This window comes from Cavia porcellus, unplaced genomic scaffold (genome assembly GCF_034190915.1).
Source record: "Cavia porcellus strain 051 isolate PalLab524CR breed Dunkin Hartley unplaced genomic scaffold, mCavPor4.1 scaffold_22, whole genome shotgun sequence".
Lineage (NCBI taxonomy): Eukaryota > Metazoa > Chordata > Mammalia > Rodentia > Caviidae > Cavia > Cavia porcellus.
Genome location: NW_026947505.1, coordinates 12,667,254 through 12,684,589, shown reverse-complemented (window position 1 = coordinate 12,684,589; position 17,336 = coordinate 12,667,254). Strand labels below are relative to the sequence as shown.

Below are 17,336 nucleotides of genomic sequence, written 5' to 3'. Positions count from 1 at the left end.
CTGTCTCCTTTTTCATCTTTGTATTTTTCCCTAATTTCATGTACATAGTAACTATTTACTAAAAAAATGACTTAATAACTTAGAAAATGGGTTTCATAAAATAAATCAATGTACTCAAAAACAAAGATAAGAATTCAGTGAGATCAGACTGGGACTATTTTTGGTAGAAATATATGGATTTATATTTTTAAAATAGATCCCAGAACAACATAAGCATTTATGTTCATGAATATATATAACTGTATATTCTAAGAAAAAGTCCATTAAACACTTTCCTTGAAAAGAAGTTGGGGGCCTATTGAATGTGATTTACAACAATCACCTTGTAAAACATTAAAAATTAATATATTTAATTATTTAATATTTTACCAATTAATGCTTAACCAACTTAAATGTAAAAGATTTGGATTTAAAGTGACTAACTATAAAGCATAAAGCACAGGTTAGCCACTTAAAGGGTCAAGGATATGAATAAACAAGGTTTTACTGGGATGTGAACACTTTTTCCTTCAGTCACAAATTATGCAACTCCTAACTCTCTATGGTTTTTTCTTTTACCACTCTTTCATTGTTGATGAGATATATTCTCTTGGCCAAATCTCACATCAAATTAAACTTACTAACTCTGAGTTAGTGCCATTCAAAGTGAAAGAATTATGGATTTGAAACCTACTCATTACAAAACTGTTGATTATGCTGAAATTCTTCTGATTGTTTTGGATTACAAAACTGTAGGTATCTTTGATTCCTCTCTATTTGTTTCAAGCACTTTTTAATCAAATTCCCCCATAAAGTATTTCTTTGGAACATTTTCTATACTTCTCAATTATCATAACACCTGAGTACCTAAAATTCTACAGTAACTAAGTTTTTTCATTGATTTTATTCTTCCCCATGTACAGGCTCTCCCTACATATTTCAGACTAGAGGTCTTTACTTATATTTGAAATATGTCAAATTCTGCTCAGACATGTTTTTCTTGAAACCAAAGCTTGTCAGCACGTTTCAAGATTCCCATCACCTGTCCTTTGTATCCATAAAAGTTCATTGAAATCACAAAATTTTGGATGTCATTTCTGTCTTTATTATTAGTTTCTGGCCAAGATTTTTCAGCTAAATTGACCTGTTTTGGTTGCCATCATGGAATCATTTTCAGTACTGTTTCTAACTTTATAAATGGTATATTTCCAAATAAAACATTAACAAAGTTCTCCTCACTCTAACTTTTTGTTAAATGATTACATCAATATGTTCCACCAAAAGTTCCTAAACATGCATAAATTTATGCTTTAAAGTGTCTATGCTTCAATGACTGGTTTTTATTTATTTTTTCCTATTTTAATATATTCAAACTACACTAGCTTTAATGTGAAAACAATATCTGAGACTAAGTCTTCAAATTTCTTACATAATCTTTGCAGTAGAGGTGAATATTTATTACAATGGCTTTTCATTTAAAGGATTTATAGTTTTCACATGGTTCTAGATGGCATGTGATAGGCAATAGAAAAGCACACTGCCAAGGAAATTCATAAAAGGCTGGATAACCACTGGAGGTGGCCAGGAAGCTGTTTGCAGGGGAAGGGGGTGGGACTTTACACTTGACTGTGTCTTCCTCAAGTTTTAATGTACAGGGCTGAGGATTTAGCTCAGTGGTGCAGTGCCTGCATGGCAATTGTGAGGCCCTGAGTTCAGTTCCAAGTACAAAAAAAAAAAAAAGAAAGAAAGAAAGAAAGTTTCAATGTACATTATTAAATCTTGCGTACAAAAAGCTAACATAGTAACATAAAGTCATTAAAATGCTGAAACTAACTAGTCAGGCATATTTAAGACAACAATTTCACATTTAAGAGAAGAAAGTCAAATTTTTACTCAGATAAAGTAACACTATGAATAATGAAAATAATAATAGTTACTCAAAAATAAGAAAAAATATATAACTTAACCATAGTGCATAATTTTTTAAAGACTTTTGGATACTGATTTATCTAAAATCTAGCTGAGTCACTTTTGATGGTGATAAAAAATCAATATATGAGAGGAAGGACTGGTGAGGTATGGTATGAAAGGAAAAAGATTCATTGATGATAAATATCATGGGGAAGAAAGTTTGAATTGTTTTTGCATGACTGCCTACAGATAGAGAATTGATCAAAATTTCAGGACATCTTTCCTACATGCAGAAGAATGGATTAAGAGTTATAGGAAGTCCTGCTTCTGAATTCCATTCATAAATCCTCTCACTCTCATTAGACATTCAATTATATTTTTGGCCACTCTCAAAAAAAATGCTAATCACAATTACAAAACAGAGAGAATGGGCAATGATCAAATAGCAGTGTTTTAAGCATCCTTAAATGATTGGCCTACATAACCTTTCAATACACTCCTTGTTCCAAGATAAAATAAAGCAGTATGTTAAATATCATACCATGCAATATGTTGCAATTAAGACAAAAAAGATTATAGAGAAGGTTACTGGTCAATGGACAAGATAAGATGCAAAATTATTATATGTAATTGGACTATTTTAAACTGGTTAATTTACCTATTTATAAAGTATGTAAAAATATATATTTTTTAAATTAGGTTTTATATTAAGCAGGAGAAAATTCTGTAAAGAAAAAGATGAGATTTAGAAAAAAGGCATAAATAGGCCAGTTTTCATATAAAATATAAGAAAAATGTCCCAAAAGTTGTACCACAATGAATCCCCAACTAAACAAAGAGTCACCTTAAAGTGGATATTTTCATATGAGAAACAGCATCACTAAGTTTACTATGTCACTGATCTTCTGCCTATCTAAGGCAAAATCTGAGCAGCTTAAAACAAATGAAAATATATCCAATTTTAAAGGTCTCTTTGAGGCTACAAACTCATAACATACTGTTTATTGTACTCACACAATGATATGAATTCAGCTAAATCAAATTATATTTGAAGTACTGTTTTATACAAACTTCTGAAATTATAAACTTAGCTTTTGATGGGAAATCTGCATTTTATCATAAGAATGGAATAAAGTGTCCTTGGCCAAGATATTCTTCTCAGAAGTAGCTATTTTTGTACTCTATGCTAAGCATAGTTAAAGACACACATTTCAGGTGAACATCTTGTTCCAAAGTGCATTAGGATTTTATCAGTAAATAAGGACCTATTGCTTCAACAACCCTCTTCCCCTTGACAGAGCTGTCCCAACATTCCTCTCAGCAAGGAATCGTGATCAATTTCTGGAGAGTCAGTTGCAGGTAACTTAAATATAAACTGATTCCTTTTCACGTCAGATGAATTGACAGTTGTCATGGCCAAAAGACATATTTGGTACAAATGAGGAGATAAGATAGTATATTTAAAACAATAAAAGGAAATTTAACAACGAAATTCTAGTGTTTTAAATGAACAGGAAAAAATCTTCAAAGCTGACTTCATTATAAAATAAAGTATAATAGAGTGTAAAAACAATATGGAATTCAAAGAATAACTGCCCCATCTGTGATTTTAAAATTACAAGATTAATAATCAATATTAAGATACACTAGTCTACACATTTTGATAGTAACCATAGTAGGTTAAGTTTCCAATGAAAGGCCTAGTGATGAATTGACTAGGGAAAAGCTAATTTGGGAAGGAGAAGTGAAGGTCATTGGAAGTCCAGGATTTCTCAACTCCAAACTGCCAATGTTCAGACAAATAGGATTGATGTTAAATAGACCCTAGACCATAGAGACAACATCAATACATGGTCTTAGCTGTTATTTGACAGAAAACTGTCACCAGTGGGTGACCACATCAGACTGATGGTAGGAAAATTACCAAGTCATCCAAGAAAGTGCCTGTAGGTTAGTGCACTGTGGGTCCCTGAGAAGCAGAGAGCAGAGCTTACACAAAGAGTTTACACAAAACACATTTGCAGATAGAATAAAATAAAAGCAATTCAGTTTTCACAGATGTTACATCTAATAAAAGGAGAAATTAATTCCTTTGGAAAAGAAACAAGATAGTACACACAAATGGAAAGTGAATCGTGTAATCTCCTATAATGAAATAAACACCAAAGTTAGCCATGGTGCTGTCTGTTCTATGAGCACAACCCAGTCTACAATAAATCACTGTAACAGGGTAGAGAGCTTATCTCTGGCCATGCACCAGTCAGCAGGCAGAACAGAATATAATCCAAACTAATATATATGTAAAATTATAGTACAAGTCCCCCCTCACCAAAAGTAGTAAACACTGGTCCAATATTTTTCACAAATGTAATTCTGTTCTTAGCAAGCAAACCTTACTAGTAATTGTTTCTAGAAAACTGATCCAATTGGAAAACAGATCTGGAAGAGGGAAGTCTTTTTCTCTTCCCAAATAAAATATCTCATATAAAACATGAATGATAAATGTATATAAAATTATTTCTAGAACAAACGTCTTATACTTCTAATATTAATAATCAATTACCTAGCTCATTGGAAGAACTATTAAATATTTATATAAAGCACATTCAATCTAGATGTCGCCCTTCCTTTTAGAAATACCATTTCAGTGGTGATACTTCAGGCATTTTTAACTTGTGCTTTCAGAATGCTCCATTTAAGAAGAAACTATACTAAATATTAAAATATATAAATTAACATTAAACATTAAAATGTAAAGAATTAACTTGGGAACTTTATTTTGTCTTAAATATTAATGAATTTGTGCTCAAAAAAAAGTTTTCTGTTTGTAATTGAAATCAAGATTCAGAATAAGAATCGGGTGTTTAAAGTTGCTAGATTGCAGCAGAAAGTTTTTCACCAAAAGCAGTGTCTGGAATATGACATACTCTTCTACATTTTTTGTTCTCAAAACTCTGTTCCCGTTATAAATCAAAGCAGTGAGCTACTTCAGTAAGAATGCTTCTTAATTTTTATGATCAAATCTCACACAAGTTTATTGAGTACTGTGCAAATATTTTTAATAAAGTCATGTCTATAGTGTTTTTTAACAATTTGATTTTAAGAAATACAAATGCACCAGTACCCTCAACATGCCCTTCTATCTGGCAGCAAATATACATATGAATCAATCCAGATGTCAGTTTGTAAGTAGGACCTCACTTTAAATATAAACCTACTATGGAAGTTAAGAATATGTGAGCTTAAAAATAGTCGTTTAACCCAAAAGTTTATATGGGCTAAAGCAAAGACAGTAAAAGAAATCTTTAACAAATTCTGAGAATTCACATCCATAAAACTCTGGAAAAATCAAAGCTTTTAACCTCAGTTCAACCTGTTTCATTTGAAAGACCTATTTTAAACTTGACATCTACTAATCCTTTTATTAGTAATTTATAATTGGTCCAACTTTAAATTCTGAAGAGCGGAGTCACGTATAGTAGAAGAAATAGTCTAAAAACCAGAATTCAACTCTAAGAAGTCCTCAGTTATGTTTTTTCACAAAACAAGATTATTTTGGAGGTAGTAAGAAAATTTAGATGATTTCACTATATAAAGTAAAGAAAAATAGTCTAAATTCTTAACTTTTCTTTTGTGTTTAAGATACCCCGGAATTGAAAATGTGAGTTTCAGATATCCTGAAAGAAGTTGTTGCATTAATCCTACATTTCCAGGAAGTTTAGGAAGTGTAGCAAGGGACACAAAAGAGAAATAAACACCTTCAGATACTGAGAATAAGACAAAGCCTTCAAGTCTAAATTAGGACCCAGAGACTTGTTTTCTTGTTACTGGCTCAGCCAAGATTAGCTCGGAAAGTCACAGCCAGTCACTGCAGGGTGCTGTAGTCCCTCTTCTGCCCATAAACCTGACACACACAAACCATCCTGTAAGGGAATTATCTAGAGCTGGACACTTTGTATGGAGTTTGATATTATTTACACTCCTACCTCCAGAAACACCACAAGATACGGTTTTCTTACACTACTTACCAGGTGGGCGTGTACTGAAAAGTAAGCGTGTTCCCCACAGTGCTAGAAATAAACCAGGAAGAAACCATGATCCTAGGAGCACATTATACAACACCCTGGCTCTCAGTATTTCTCTCACCGAAACATAATGCCTACCTTCCGTGTGGACTGCAGAGACATAGGTCCAATTGTAACGCTTGACTATGTCTAGCATCGCCCTGGCCTGCAAAGTGTCAGAGGGGACGACCCTCAGAAAGTATTTGTATAAAGTTTTGTCACTCAGGTCGATGCTTGTGGCAGAATAGGCGATCTGAGGGATATCGAACAACTGGAGCAGGTTCTGGACTTGAATGGCTACAGAGCTGGAGCCCGGGCCGATCACACCAGCAATGGGCTTTTTAGTCCTGCCTGGGGGGAGGGTCTGACCGTCAGGCAGACAACGATTGAGCCCGTCCTTCTCATCTCGAATGGAAATCAGAGAGTCCCTGATGAACTCGATGCTCTGTTCCAGAGCCACAGATGAGTGCCAGCACGAGTCCCGGATCTCACTGCCCAGGGTGATGTTGGGCAGGAGGACCGGGTCCGCGTTAATCTTATCCAACGTGTGGAACATGGCCTCCACCCTCTGGATGCCATACTGCTCCCTGATCTCCCCACATTTCCTTTCGGGCACCTTCTCGGCTGGAGGCTGGTGATGGACCGAGAAGAGAGCTCCAATGATGACATCCCCGTCCATTCTGGCCACGGAGCGCTGAGAAGAGGCTCCTGCTAGCAACGATTTCCTATCAGAGCTTCTGGGGAGGACGGATATCTCCAAAAAGATCGCTGGGAAGAAAATCAAGAGGAGCCGGACCATCGTGGTGAGGTCGCAGTCTGTGGACACGCTGGTCGCTGGTGGCGCCTGCAGGCTCCGCGCGCACCTCCAGGAGGACCGCCGCTCCGCCCGCCCGCCCGCCCGCGCCTGGGTGCCCCTCACCGGCGCTGTCCGTCGTCCAGCGCCGCCTCCACCACCGCCGCTTCCCCTCCACCTCTTCCTCCTGGTCCTCCACGACAGCCCCTACACCCTGAAGGTGTCTTTAAAGGAAATCGAGTCCCCGTTCTTCACAGGCGCAACAAGATAAATTGATCAAGGGTACAATAAGCGTTGTGCAGGACGCTGCTGATAAAAAAGGGGGAGAGAAATCAAAGCCGATTGATCAGAGGACCTGTGTTTAAACCTGGGGTCAGTGATGCTAATTGTTACCTAGCTCATTTCAACACATCCAGATACCGGCTGCAGAGACAGCTCGGTGGGTGAGAGAGCTTTTGCAGCCTCAGCGCCCTCGTGGTCTCGGGCTGCTCAGAACCCGCGACTCGCCTGTCCCTGCGGCCCCAAATCTCATCCCCGTCCCCAGATACTTTTCATGATTTCTGACGGGGGAGGGGTGCATTGGAACGACTAGGGATGGACGAAGAGAGGAGGGGAGGAGCTAAATCCTTCAAGCTAAGAGAACTTTCCGAAATTGAAAAGATCAACTTTTTCCCAAAAGAAAATTTGGAGGCGCATTGCAAAGGTGGGAGCGCTACTGTGAAATGAAGACAAACAAGAGGTACACTTTTTAGAAGGTTTGGGACCTGCTAGACATACAATCCAAGTAGTAAACATAAATCTGTCAGTTTGTAGAAAATTCATAGTAGTTTCTAAGGCAACGCCTGGTAAAGTCTCCATATATTGGGGTTTAGTATGCGCCCCACTCCCAAGAAGTCATGCTTACTGTAGATGTTCAAGGAGAAGGGTGCCGCTAAGCTAACTAGTTTTCTGACATGGAGAAAAGGGTAAAAGGTCTCCTGACTTTGGATCAGGACCCTTGGGCTTTGCGTAGTTGCTGCAAAAGGAACCGATGGATTTGGCCAGGGCAGCTCAAGCCCTCCCGCGTTCAGCACCCTGGACAGCGTGTCCAGCAGTAGACCGGGTCTCCAGCAGGGCCTGCCAGGGTTGCTTTGACCGCGAATTGCTCTTCTGTGATCCCCTTTCCTCTTTCACTCCCTCCTCCGTGTTCTTTACCGAGACGCACACACATGCACACGCACCCCCCCCGCACACACACGCACGCACACACACCCCTTCCCTCGCTCCCCACCACCTCTCCACCGTCATCCTGTTCCCCTCGCAGCGCTTCTGCAGGTCGGTATTCAAACCCAACTGCCTGGCATGGGGGGCGGGGAGAGGCGCCAAACCTCAGCAGCCTGCGAGGCTGAAGTTGGCTCCCTCTCGCATCCCTCCCTGGATTCCTTTCTCAAGGTGAGAGTCAGAGAAAAGGGCTAGGGGAGCGGGCAGGGAGTGAGAGCACAGGAGGGGAAGCGGGCAAAAGGAGCAAGCAACCCAGACACCCACCGCCCTGCTGCTTCCCAAGCATGCAGAACTAAAAGAAATAAGGGAAGGAGTGCCTGAAATCCAGAAGACATCCAACAGATTAGGGCTGAGTCTGCGTTTCTGGTTAGGTGGCCGCTCACCTGTCTGAAGAATGTGGACTTACCTAGGTCGGGGTACAGAGAGCTGTGGTTCCTGGGTCAGAGGACCGTGGCCACCCTCGGTTCGCAGACGCCTCAGCTCCAATCCAGTCGGTGCAAGGATGCAATCTGGGCTGTACACTAGTGCCCTCTTTCTTCAGCACTATTTTACCGCAAGGGAAAAAGGGGGGAAGGGACGGAAAAAGAAAGAAAGAAAAAAAAAAAAAACAGGTCACCCATGGCTTGTCTATTATTTCATGCATAAAAATTAGCCGTTTAATACAGGGGGTGGGAAGTGGAGCTAGAGAAATGGGGGGGCTATTATTGCCTCTGCTGCCTACAAGGGAGGTCTTAATGAAGCTGTCAGATATATGAATAATCAGTCACTCCGGTTGAAGACATGAGGAACTGCTTAGGCTGCTTTCCAGTGGATATCTTTGCATATTTTTTCAGGACCTCAAATATATTCCTCTGTCTGGAAGTAAAGTCCACACCAAGGAAATCAGAGTGCAAACATCATACAGAGATCTAGAGGGAAGCTCTGTTAGTAGACTGCAAGGGAAACAGGGAAGAGTCTGCCAGGGGAGAGGGAGAGGTGGAGGAGGGACACCATAAAACAAGGTAAGCTAAATGAGAGAGGCATGCCATGGCTGCCCTTCGGAGGCCAAATTGTAACTAAATTGAGGAGAGTCAGGTCATATGAAAACACTGGAGTGAAAAACACTTATCCAAATTCCTCCCGGGATGCCAGCACCTTTCCAACAGGTCTACAGTGTTGACTGTTACTGTGTGAAAAGTGCAAGTTAGATCACATTCCTCTGGGAACAGATGGCTAAACAAGATGTATCCTGGCCTCTTCAGAAGAGAAAGACAAGTGACAGTGTAGCTTTTCACACTTGTGCAAAGCTTTCTGTTCATGTCATCTGCAGAGCCGAGACCTGCTTCTGTGGCCCTTTTATCTGTCTTGTGATTTCATCACTGTACTATGGTAAGGTGCCATGTCAGGCTGAAGGACTCAAGCCACAGCAGCAAGATTCAAGTACTCTTCAGTGTATTCTGCTAAACTTAGGAAGGGAAATAAGGTCTCTAGTCAAGAACGGAAGGTCTTTCATGTTCTGGTTCTACTCTTTTTAACCAAGTGTCAATTTTTTTCTGGCTTTTTCTTGGTCAATTCAAAGAGGGTAAGCTTTTTTCCTCCCACAAATAATGCACTAAACCAGGTACAGACTCTTAAAGACCTACGTTCTATGCCACATTTACTCCAGGAAGAGGAGAAGAGGTATCTTCACATATAAAGCCAAGTCTTCCTTGTTATAAGGAGAGAAAACTACAGGAGGTAATCACATTGTTCCTATAGCACTTTACTTCTTCTTATAGTCATTTATATTTAATTGTAGATAATGCTATGCTAGTTTTTAAACCTCTACATATAATTTTTCCTGGAATATTTCATAGATATAGTGAATATGCCATACATGAACAATCAATTATGATTTCTAGGATTAGAAAAAGTAACATCTCTGAAGTCCACAGTTGGCTTCTGAAGGCTATGGTTAGCTTTGGTATATTATATACTCCTCAATGCTGGAAATATTTAATTTATCACACTAGTGTAGTTCATGTTGCATTGTTTGTTTATTTGTTGAGTGTTTTGCTTTGCTTTGTTGTGTTTTGTTTTGTTTTGTTTTGTTTTGTTTGTTGAGGCAAGGTTTCACTATGTAGTTCAGACTAGTCTTGAACTCACTGTACAGCATACGCTGGTATTGATTTAGCAGCAATGCTGTTTCAGCTCCTCAACTGCTGGAATCATAGGTGTGTGTCACCATAATTGGCTTCTGTAATTTGGAAAAGATTCTGCTACTGATGAAAAGATCCAATAATTCAGATTTATTGGTTCTCAAATTCATTTTACAGTCCAAGTAAAAGTTACATATTCATCTGGTTTAAACAAAGCACTTTAGAGATGATGACCTTAAGGAGCAAAGCATAGCAGACATATATATCTGCACAAGTTATACTAAAGGTGTTAAAAACAATTGTTTTCAAATGTATCAACTTGCAATTATCAACTAAGATTTCCTACAAGTATTTAAGACTGAATTTTTGAAGCCACAAAGGTAAAAATAGGAAAAAAAATGTTTTGAGACAACTACATTACCAAAATACACTTTGTCTTTTTGGAAATAAAAACTTCACCAGTACAATACATTTGCCAACACCTCAGGAATTATTCTGCTAGAATGACTAAAGAGAGCTATAAAATGAATATTTGACACAAACTAACAAAGAGAAGTTAATGTATTAACAACTCAAAGAAAATTAAAAGTCCATTAATCCCCAAGAACTGTCAGTATGAATATTTATTCAGTACTGATAACCTAATATATTACCCTTACCCTGTAAGCTGTAGTAGTGTGGACAATACTATCAGTATTTTAGTCTGGGGTGTTTATTAGTATAAAGAGTACTAAGAACAAGCAAAAGGACATTTGACACTTTATCTCAAGACAATTACTTCATGTGCTGCTGTACAATAAAGTGTTCATCATAGTGACATGGCATTCAAGGAATAATAAACATAAACAAAATGACCCTCTTTAGGAATATGTAAATATTTCTTATTGCTCTCCATCATGGCAGACTGAGTAGAAATTTACAAATGAAGAAGCCAAAAATTGTCCACACAAAATCAGCTGGCAATTCAAATCCTTCTGAACTGGAAAGGTAAAAATAAGATAAAAGAAAAAAACAGACGAGTTAAGCATGTATTTCAAATCATAGTGCACTCTAGTAGATATTTTGAAAATCAAAGTTTATACAGTCATTGGGCAATATCAGTATAGAAGTGAAGTATATACAAGGGATAATAAACTCATTACCAAAGAGAAAATACTGACTGAAAATAAATGAAATCAAGAAGATCTTTTAGAAAATTGATTTGGAGAAAATTAATATTATTACTAAGGTAATATTAATGAATGTTCAAGACAGATCAATGTTGTGTAAAGAATATATATTGTTTTTCTATAAACTACCAGTGCTCCATGAACAACTGATTTAACCTAGCATGACATTTCTTACATGTTTGTATTTAGCTTATGGGTTCAGCAAGATAATTCAAGATCAAATGAGAATTTGCAATTTGTGAATCCAACTTGGATATCTATACTGTCCATCAAAAGGGAAACTGCCATATCGTCATGTAACTTTATGCTCTGAACTAAAGACAATAAATTATAAAGTAAAAGTTTTTTCCTTTAAACACCCAAAACATTTTTATACATCTTGGCTGTTTAAAAAAGTGTGTCAGAATTTTTTAAAACAGAAACTAAAAAACATCTAACACACCACTGTTTCATTGCTCTGACTAATTAGACTAGCACAATACACAAATGGGAGATCCAAAGAATCAGCTTCCATAAGCAACTGAGAATTATCAGGGACAGAGTGGGCTCATGAAGATGACCTGGAAAGCATGCATTGGATCACACTGTCTTCTACCACAACCATCCAAACATTTATTTTTACTGTACCAAAATACAACTGAGAAGAATAAGGTGAACACAATTATTCTGGAAACACAATAGTGGCAATTGGCATCTGTTTTATACTCTGTTGTATTCCCAGTGCCTACCGTGTCTGCCTCATGATAAGCATTTGCTTTTTTTGAATAAATGCATATATATATTCTTTGGGGGCTAAAATCATAATCTTGTGATAGTGCTTTTTCTCCAAGAAAATCAAAAGTCAGTTTAAAAGTCTTTCTCATTTACTTTTCACGTAATGTTATGTCTATTTTTCAAGAGCAAGTAACTAGCCTGGTTAAACTATTTAGGAACATATTTACATACAATATTTATTACATTTGAAATATTTAAATATGATCCAAATATGATGAAACCATTATCACTGTAACACATACGTTGTCCTATAACAAATGAAACCTAAAAATTTTATAAAGATAAAAGGCAAGTAATAAATAGATGCTAACCTTTGTCAAATACTGTAGATACATAATTTGAAAACATTTGGAAATATTGTGAGAACTAGCATATGAGATGAATAAAACAGGCTTATTATCATTTTCCTAAAGATGGAAAATTGTGACATCAAGAATCTGCTCTTGGGGCTGGGGATTTAGCTCAGCGGCATAAGTGCCTGCCTTGCAAGCAAGGCAGTCATGAGTTCGATCCCTGGTACCAGTAAAAACAAAAAAGACAAAAAAAAATCTGCTCTTTGCCTAAATTTAGAGAGCAAATCAGAGGCAGTGCCACATCTCACTACCTTTATTAAACTTCATAAATAGAATGTAATAAAAACCAACCTTACGAACTGAGCTAAGCATTACTTATTTTCATGTTTTCATAGATTTTGAGCTGATGATCTCTTCTCAGAAAATGCCTAAGTAATAAAGAAAATTAATTTAAGTTCTTGGGCCTTTCATCTGTTGAGGGCATAAACATTACAGGTGATTGTTCTATTTGCTTAAAATAGCCATCTTTTATAACAGCTCTAATAAAGGCAGTAACCTACTTCCACAGTCTCACAGCCAACTTTTGAACAATTAAGCAAGAAAAGTATCTAAACTGTCAGATCCAAGAGAAGCCTCTGTTTTTTATAAAAGCTTTATCTTAGCATAATTTCATCTACACAACTAAATTTTTTTGTGTTTGAACAGAACCCTATGCTACTCTGACTCTACTGTACTCCTACTCTACAGACAATCTAAAATGTTACTTATCAACCAACACAACACTAAAATACTGATCTACCCCCAAATAAGTGTTTATCCTTTTCATTTCACAACCCAAAACCTACGATAGATCCCAGTTGTCACTAGAATAATGTCTATGTTCCTTAATAATGTCTATAATTTTGGTACCCAAAGTAGTTTGAATATACAATGAGTTTACAGAAACAAAGGAAAAGCTAACTACTCATTTCCTGCTCTAATATAGGAAGGTCAGAGATAGGGAGCATGTTAGAGAAGGACAAATCTGTTTTAAATATGTCCAAGAGGTTGTCAAAATGGTGAAGTCATTGTGATGTGACCATAAGTTTTGACCCGCTGATAAAATTTTATTCCATTTTCCTACTCATACTTTTTCTAATCAGGCAAACCTCCTTGCATTTGTCCATACCTCTCATGCCAGAAACAAAAATATGCACATTCGGTTTTCCTTTTCTTTGAATGTTTTGTCCTTTTTTTAAAATTCATTTTAAATTCAATTCAGCTCTTCCATGAAAACTTCCAGTTCTGCAAATTCATGAAAAGACTGTTTATTGAGTACTATTAAATGAGATATTACAGTGAAGCAATATTATGGATTTTGAATTTTTATTTTGCTAGGTCATATTCACAATTATTATGGTTAGTTTTTAAAATGTGACTTGTCTCAACAATGTGGCCACTAATAAAATATTTTATAATAGTTGTGAAAATAATAAGTAATGCAATTATTAAAAAGAAATGCATTTATAATATCATTATTCATGGCAAGTAATCATTCTTTTAATGTGGGTTTAACTTTCTGAGAATGGATAATTCTTCTCAGAATTCTTAACAAAAAAGTAATAACAATGCTCAAAAAGAAAGTCTTGCTTACAATTGAATCTCTAGAACCTAACATAACACCTATAACTCATTGAGTATATGTTGGTTAAACAATAAGTTTTTGGATCAAATATAGTTGTGATTATTCCGAAATTATATTTCTTGGCTCTGAAGGCAATACTGAGATGCAGCTCCACAAATATTTGAGAGATTGCCACTTCATTGGCTTTCTAAAGGGAATAAAATCCTACAAATGTAAAAGAGTGCTTTTTAAATTCATCATGGTTTTCATTACATTTTTAATAGATTGATTTGATGGTTATTTATGAAATAATTATCAAAGTTCAAAACTGCACATACTTTTTCAGCTGTTTTAATTTTAAAATAGCAAGAAATCATATGGATAGCTTACAAAGACTACAATTAAATCTTAAATCACGTCTAAATATTAAGTTATAAAGTATGGAAAGTAGTATTATTTTATTTTTCTATCCTTTCCTAAAATTTCTATTCTGAATAAGTATTAATTGATTAAAATTTTAAAATACAGTGGGAGCTAAATAGCTTATAATGATGATAGATTCAAAAACTCAGTTTACTACGGTACAGATCTTCACCTACTGTACCAACCAACTCAGATAGTCTCTTACCTCTTCTGTGTGATGAGAATTCTGCAAAGTAGTACTGCCACCATTGAACGGGATACAGCCCTTGCCTAGGTGACTGGGAACCTAGTGAGATTTGGAAATTTGCAATCTAGTGAAGAACATAGTTGATACCTAATCACTATAGAATCTCACGCGAACTACACTAGGAGGAAGCCCAAAGTGCTACGTGGCTACATGGGAAGGGCAACTTTCTTCAAAAGTCAGGAAAGTGTTCCCAAAAAAAGTGACACTGAAGCCATGACTGAGAGATAAATGACAGTTGCCTAGATAAACAGGAGAATAAAAGAAATTGCAATTATCCAAAAAGAGGAGAGAGTTTGATACTTTAATGGAAATATAAATGGACTTACCAAAGCCCATTCAAAGACTAGCAGAGGTTGGAGGTAAGAGGAAGCTCCTCTAACAGAGAAAGACGTGAAAGATTTTGCAGATCATGGGGGGAAACTAGGAAAGATGGTAGCAAATAGACACTAAAAAGGTTGATACCAGTAAGGAAAGGGTAAATAATATCCTTGTATTGATATTGGCAAAAATAACCTGATTAAATGGAAGAGAAATTAGGAGCCTGAACTCTATGAGAAGGCAAGAACAATTAAAAAGTTGTTGGACTATAAAGATTTTAGAAGAAAGCATGATAGTGTCTTTGTAATCCTGAGATATGAAAAGATAATTAAACTAGAATTTATCAAAATGATAAACTAGAGGTCATCAAAATTGAAAACTTCTATTTTTCAAATGATATCGCTGAGAAGATGAAAATACAAACAACATTGTAGGCAGTCTGTGACAGACACAGAGGCAGAAGTGCATGTGATAAAGGGCTGTGTGCAGACCATGTGCAGAACTCCCATAAATGAGTGACAAACGACTAATGACTTAATTCTCTTAAATGCCAAAAGGCTTGAACAGCCACTTCATAAAAATAAACATACAAATGGCCAGTCAGAACATTGTTATGTTCAACATGAGTGAATCATTGAAATATAAATTAAAACCACAATGGAATATCACCTCATACCTGCACACATAAAAAATGTCAAATTGCAAAGATTTTAAAGACTGAAAACCAAGTTATTCTAAAGATATGAAGAAAATTCAAATATCATAAATTGCTAGAGGAAGTGTTAAATGGTTCAACAATTTTGAAAAATAAGTCTGATAATTTCTCATTAATTTAAACAAATACCTGTATCCTATAATCAATTGCACTCCTAGGTATCTTCTCTAAAGAAAGAAGAAAATGCTCACAAAAATATTAAGTATGTTTATAGCAGTTTCACCCATCATTAACAACTAGAAAAATCTCAAATATTTATGGCCGAGAGAATGAGTAAACAAATTGCATTGTTTTCACGTTAGGATAGCACTTCACAGTAAAAGTTACAGATACATGCCTCAACATGAATGAATCACAAAAAAACATTATTTTGAATAAAAGATGACAGAGCATAAGGTGTTTGATCACTTTGTATAAATTTCAAGCATATTTTGCAGACAGAAATCAGCTGAGCAAAATGCCTTTTGGATGAAGTTTAAAAGAGCTGGAAAAAGAGAACAAATTTTCTGAAAGGACAGAAATGTTACATATATTGGTTGAAATGTTACACAAGTGCATACATTTGTCAAACTTCAGGAACTCCAAGCTTGATGCATCTGTATTTTACCACGTGTAAATTACATCTTTTAAAAATTAGTTAATTTTTAAGAGTTCCTGCAAGTAATCAGAATGGGAGATGATGATGAACAAAACTAAAGCATTAGCAGTGAGAATGGATAAATATGCAAAATTGGTGGGATAGCAACAAAAAAGATAATGTGAAAATTCAGCATTAAAAAGCAGTCAAAAGCCCCTCCCTACATTTGGAATTTAGAAGTTTAGCAGACAGTGGTTGATTGAGACCACTATGAAGTGGCTCTGAACAGGATTTAAAATTAATCAATTTGCTATGTTTACTTGTGAGTCCATCCCAGGCCTAAAGTCCTTGTCTGGAGATGGGCAGGTGGATTCATAGTAAGTGAACCTCTGTATGAATCACTGGTCCTGGTTGAGCCCTGTAGTCGCCTGTGATGCTGTGACACCTCAAAGGACAAGATAAGGTCACTGCTGAGGACATCTGGCTCCAAACTCAATTAACTAAATAGAGACTATATCAGCAGGTGTCTCATGACTGTGGTAAATGTCAACATGGAGATAAAACAGTTTTCCTAACTAGCATAATTTACTACTTGGAGAAATCTTTGAACTGATACCCAAGGTCCTGCTCTGTTCCCATGCTATCCACTTTAACCCCTTCTTTTGTTTGAAAACCAGATAAATACAGGTTACCCAGAAAAGCTGTTTGTCTCAGCCCCCAGAGAATCTTGAATTCTGCTAAAAGGTTTTGATCCTCTTGGAGCCCTAAAGTGATACCACTTGTGTGTTTTATTTAAGTCTTCACCATCCCCACATTTGGGAAGTTGGGCCTGATCAATCTGCAATAAGTGATGCCATTTATTGAAGCAGCAAATCAAAGAAAAAGAACTGTTAAAGATAGGGGGAAACTACACATTTCATTTGAGAATATTAAAGCACCTTTGAGACATTCCAAATGAAATGCTCCATATGCTATTTGTTCACAATTCTGTGGGTCCCAAATGGGATATATACCAAAGCAGTAACTGTGGGAAATCTTGGCATGAATTGCATCACAGAAACTGATAAAATGACCACAGATTATCCCAGGTAGG

General features: G+C 36.5%; 1 protein-coding gene across 4 annotated transcripts in view; it reads right to left on the bottom strand.

Annotated features, from left to right (window-relative positions):
• Positions 1-6,861, bottom strand: part of Grm1 (glutamate metabotropic receptor 1) — a 347,694-nt gene extending 340,833 nt beyond the window's left edge. For 3 of the 4 annotated variants that reach the window (XM_063233461.1, XM_063233463.1, XM_063233462.1), the window contains exon 1: positions 6,054-6,861. In XM_063233461.1, the coding sequence (XP_063089531.1) occupies positions 6,054-6,753 (700 nt within the window). In that variant the 5' untranslated portion in view covers positions 6,754-6,861. The remainder of the gene's footprint in view (positions 1-6,053) is intronic. The other variant, XM_063233460.1, reaches the window with a different exon arrangement.
• Positions 6,862-17,336: the final 10,475 nt, after the last annotated feature.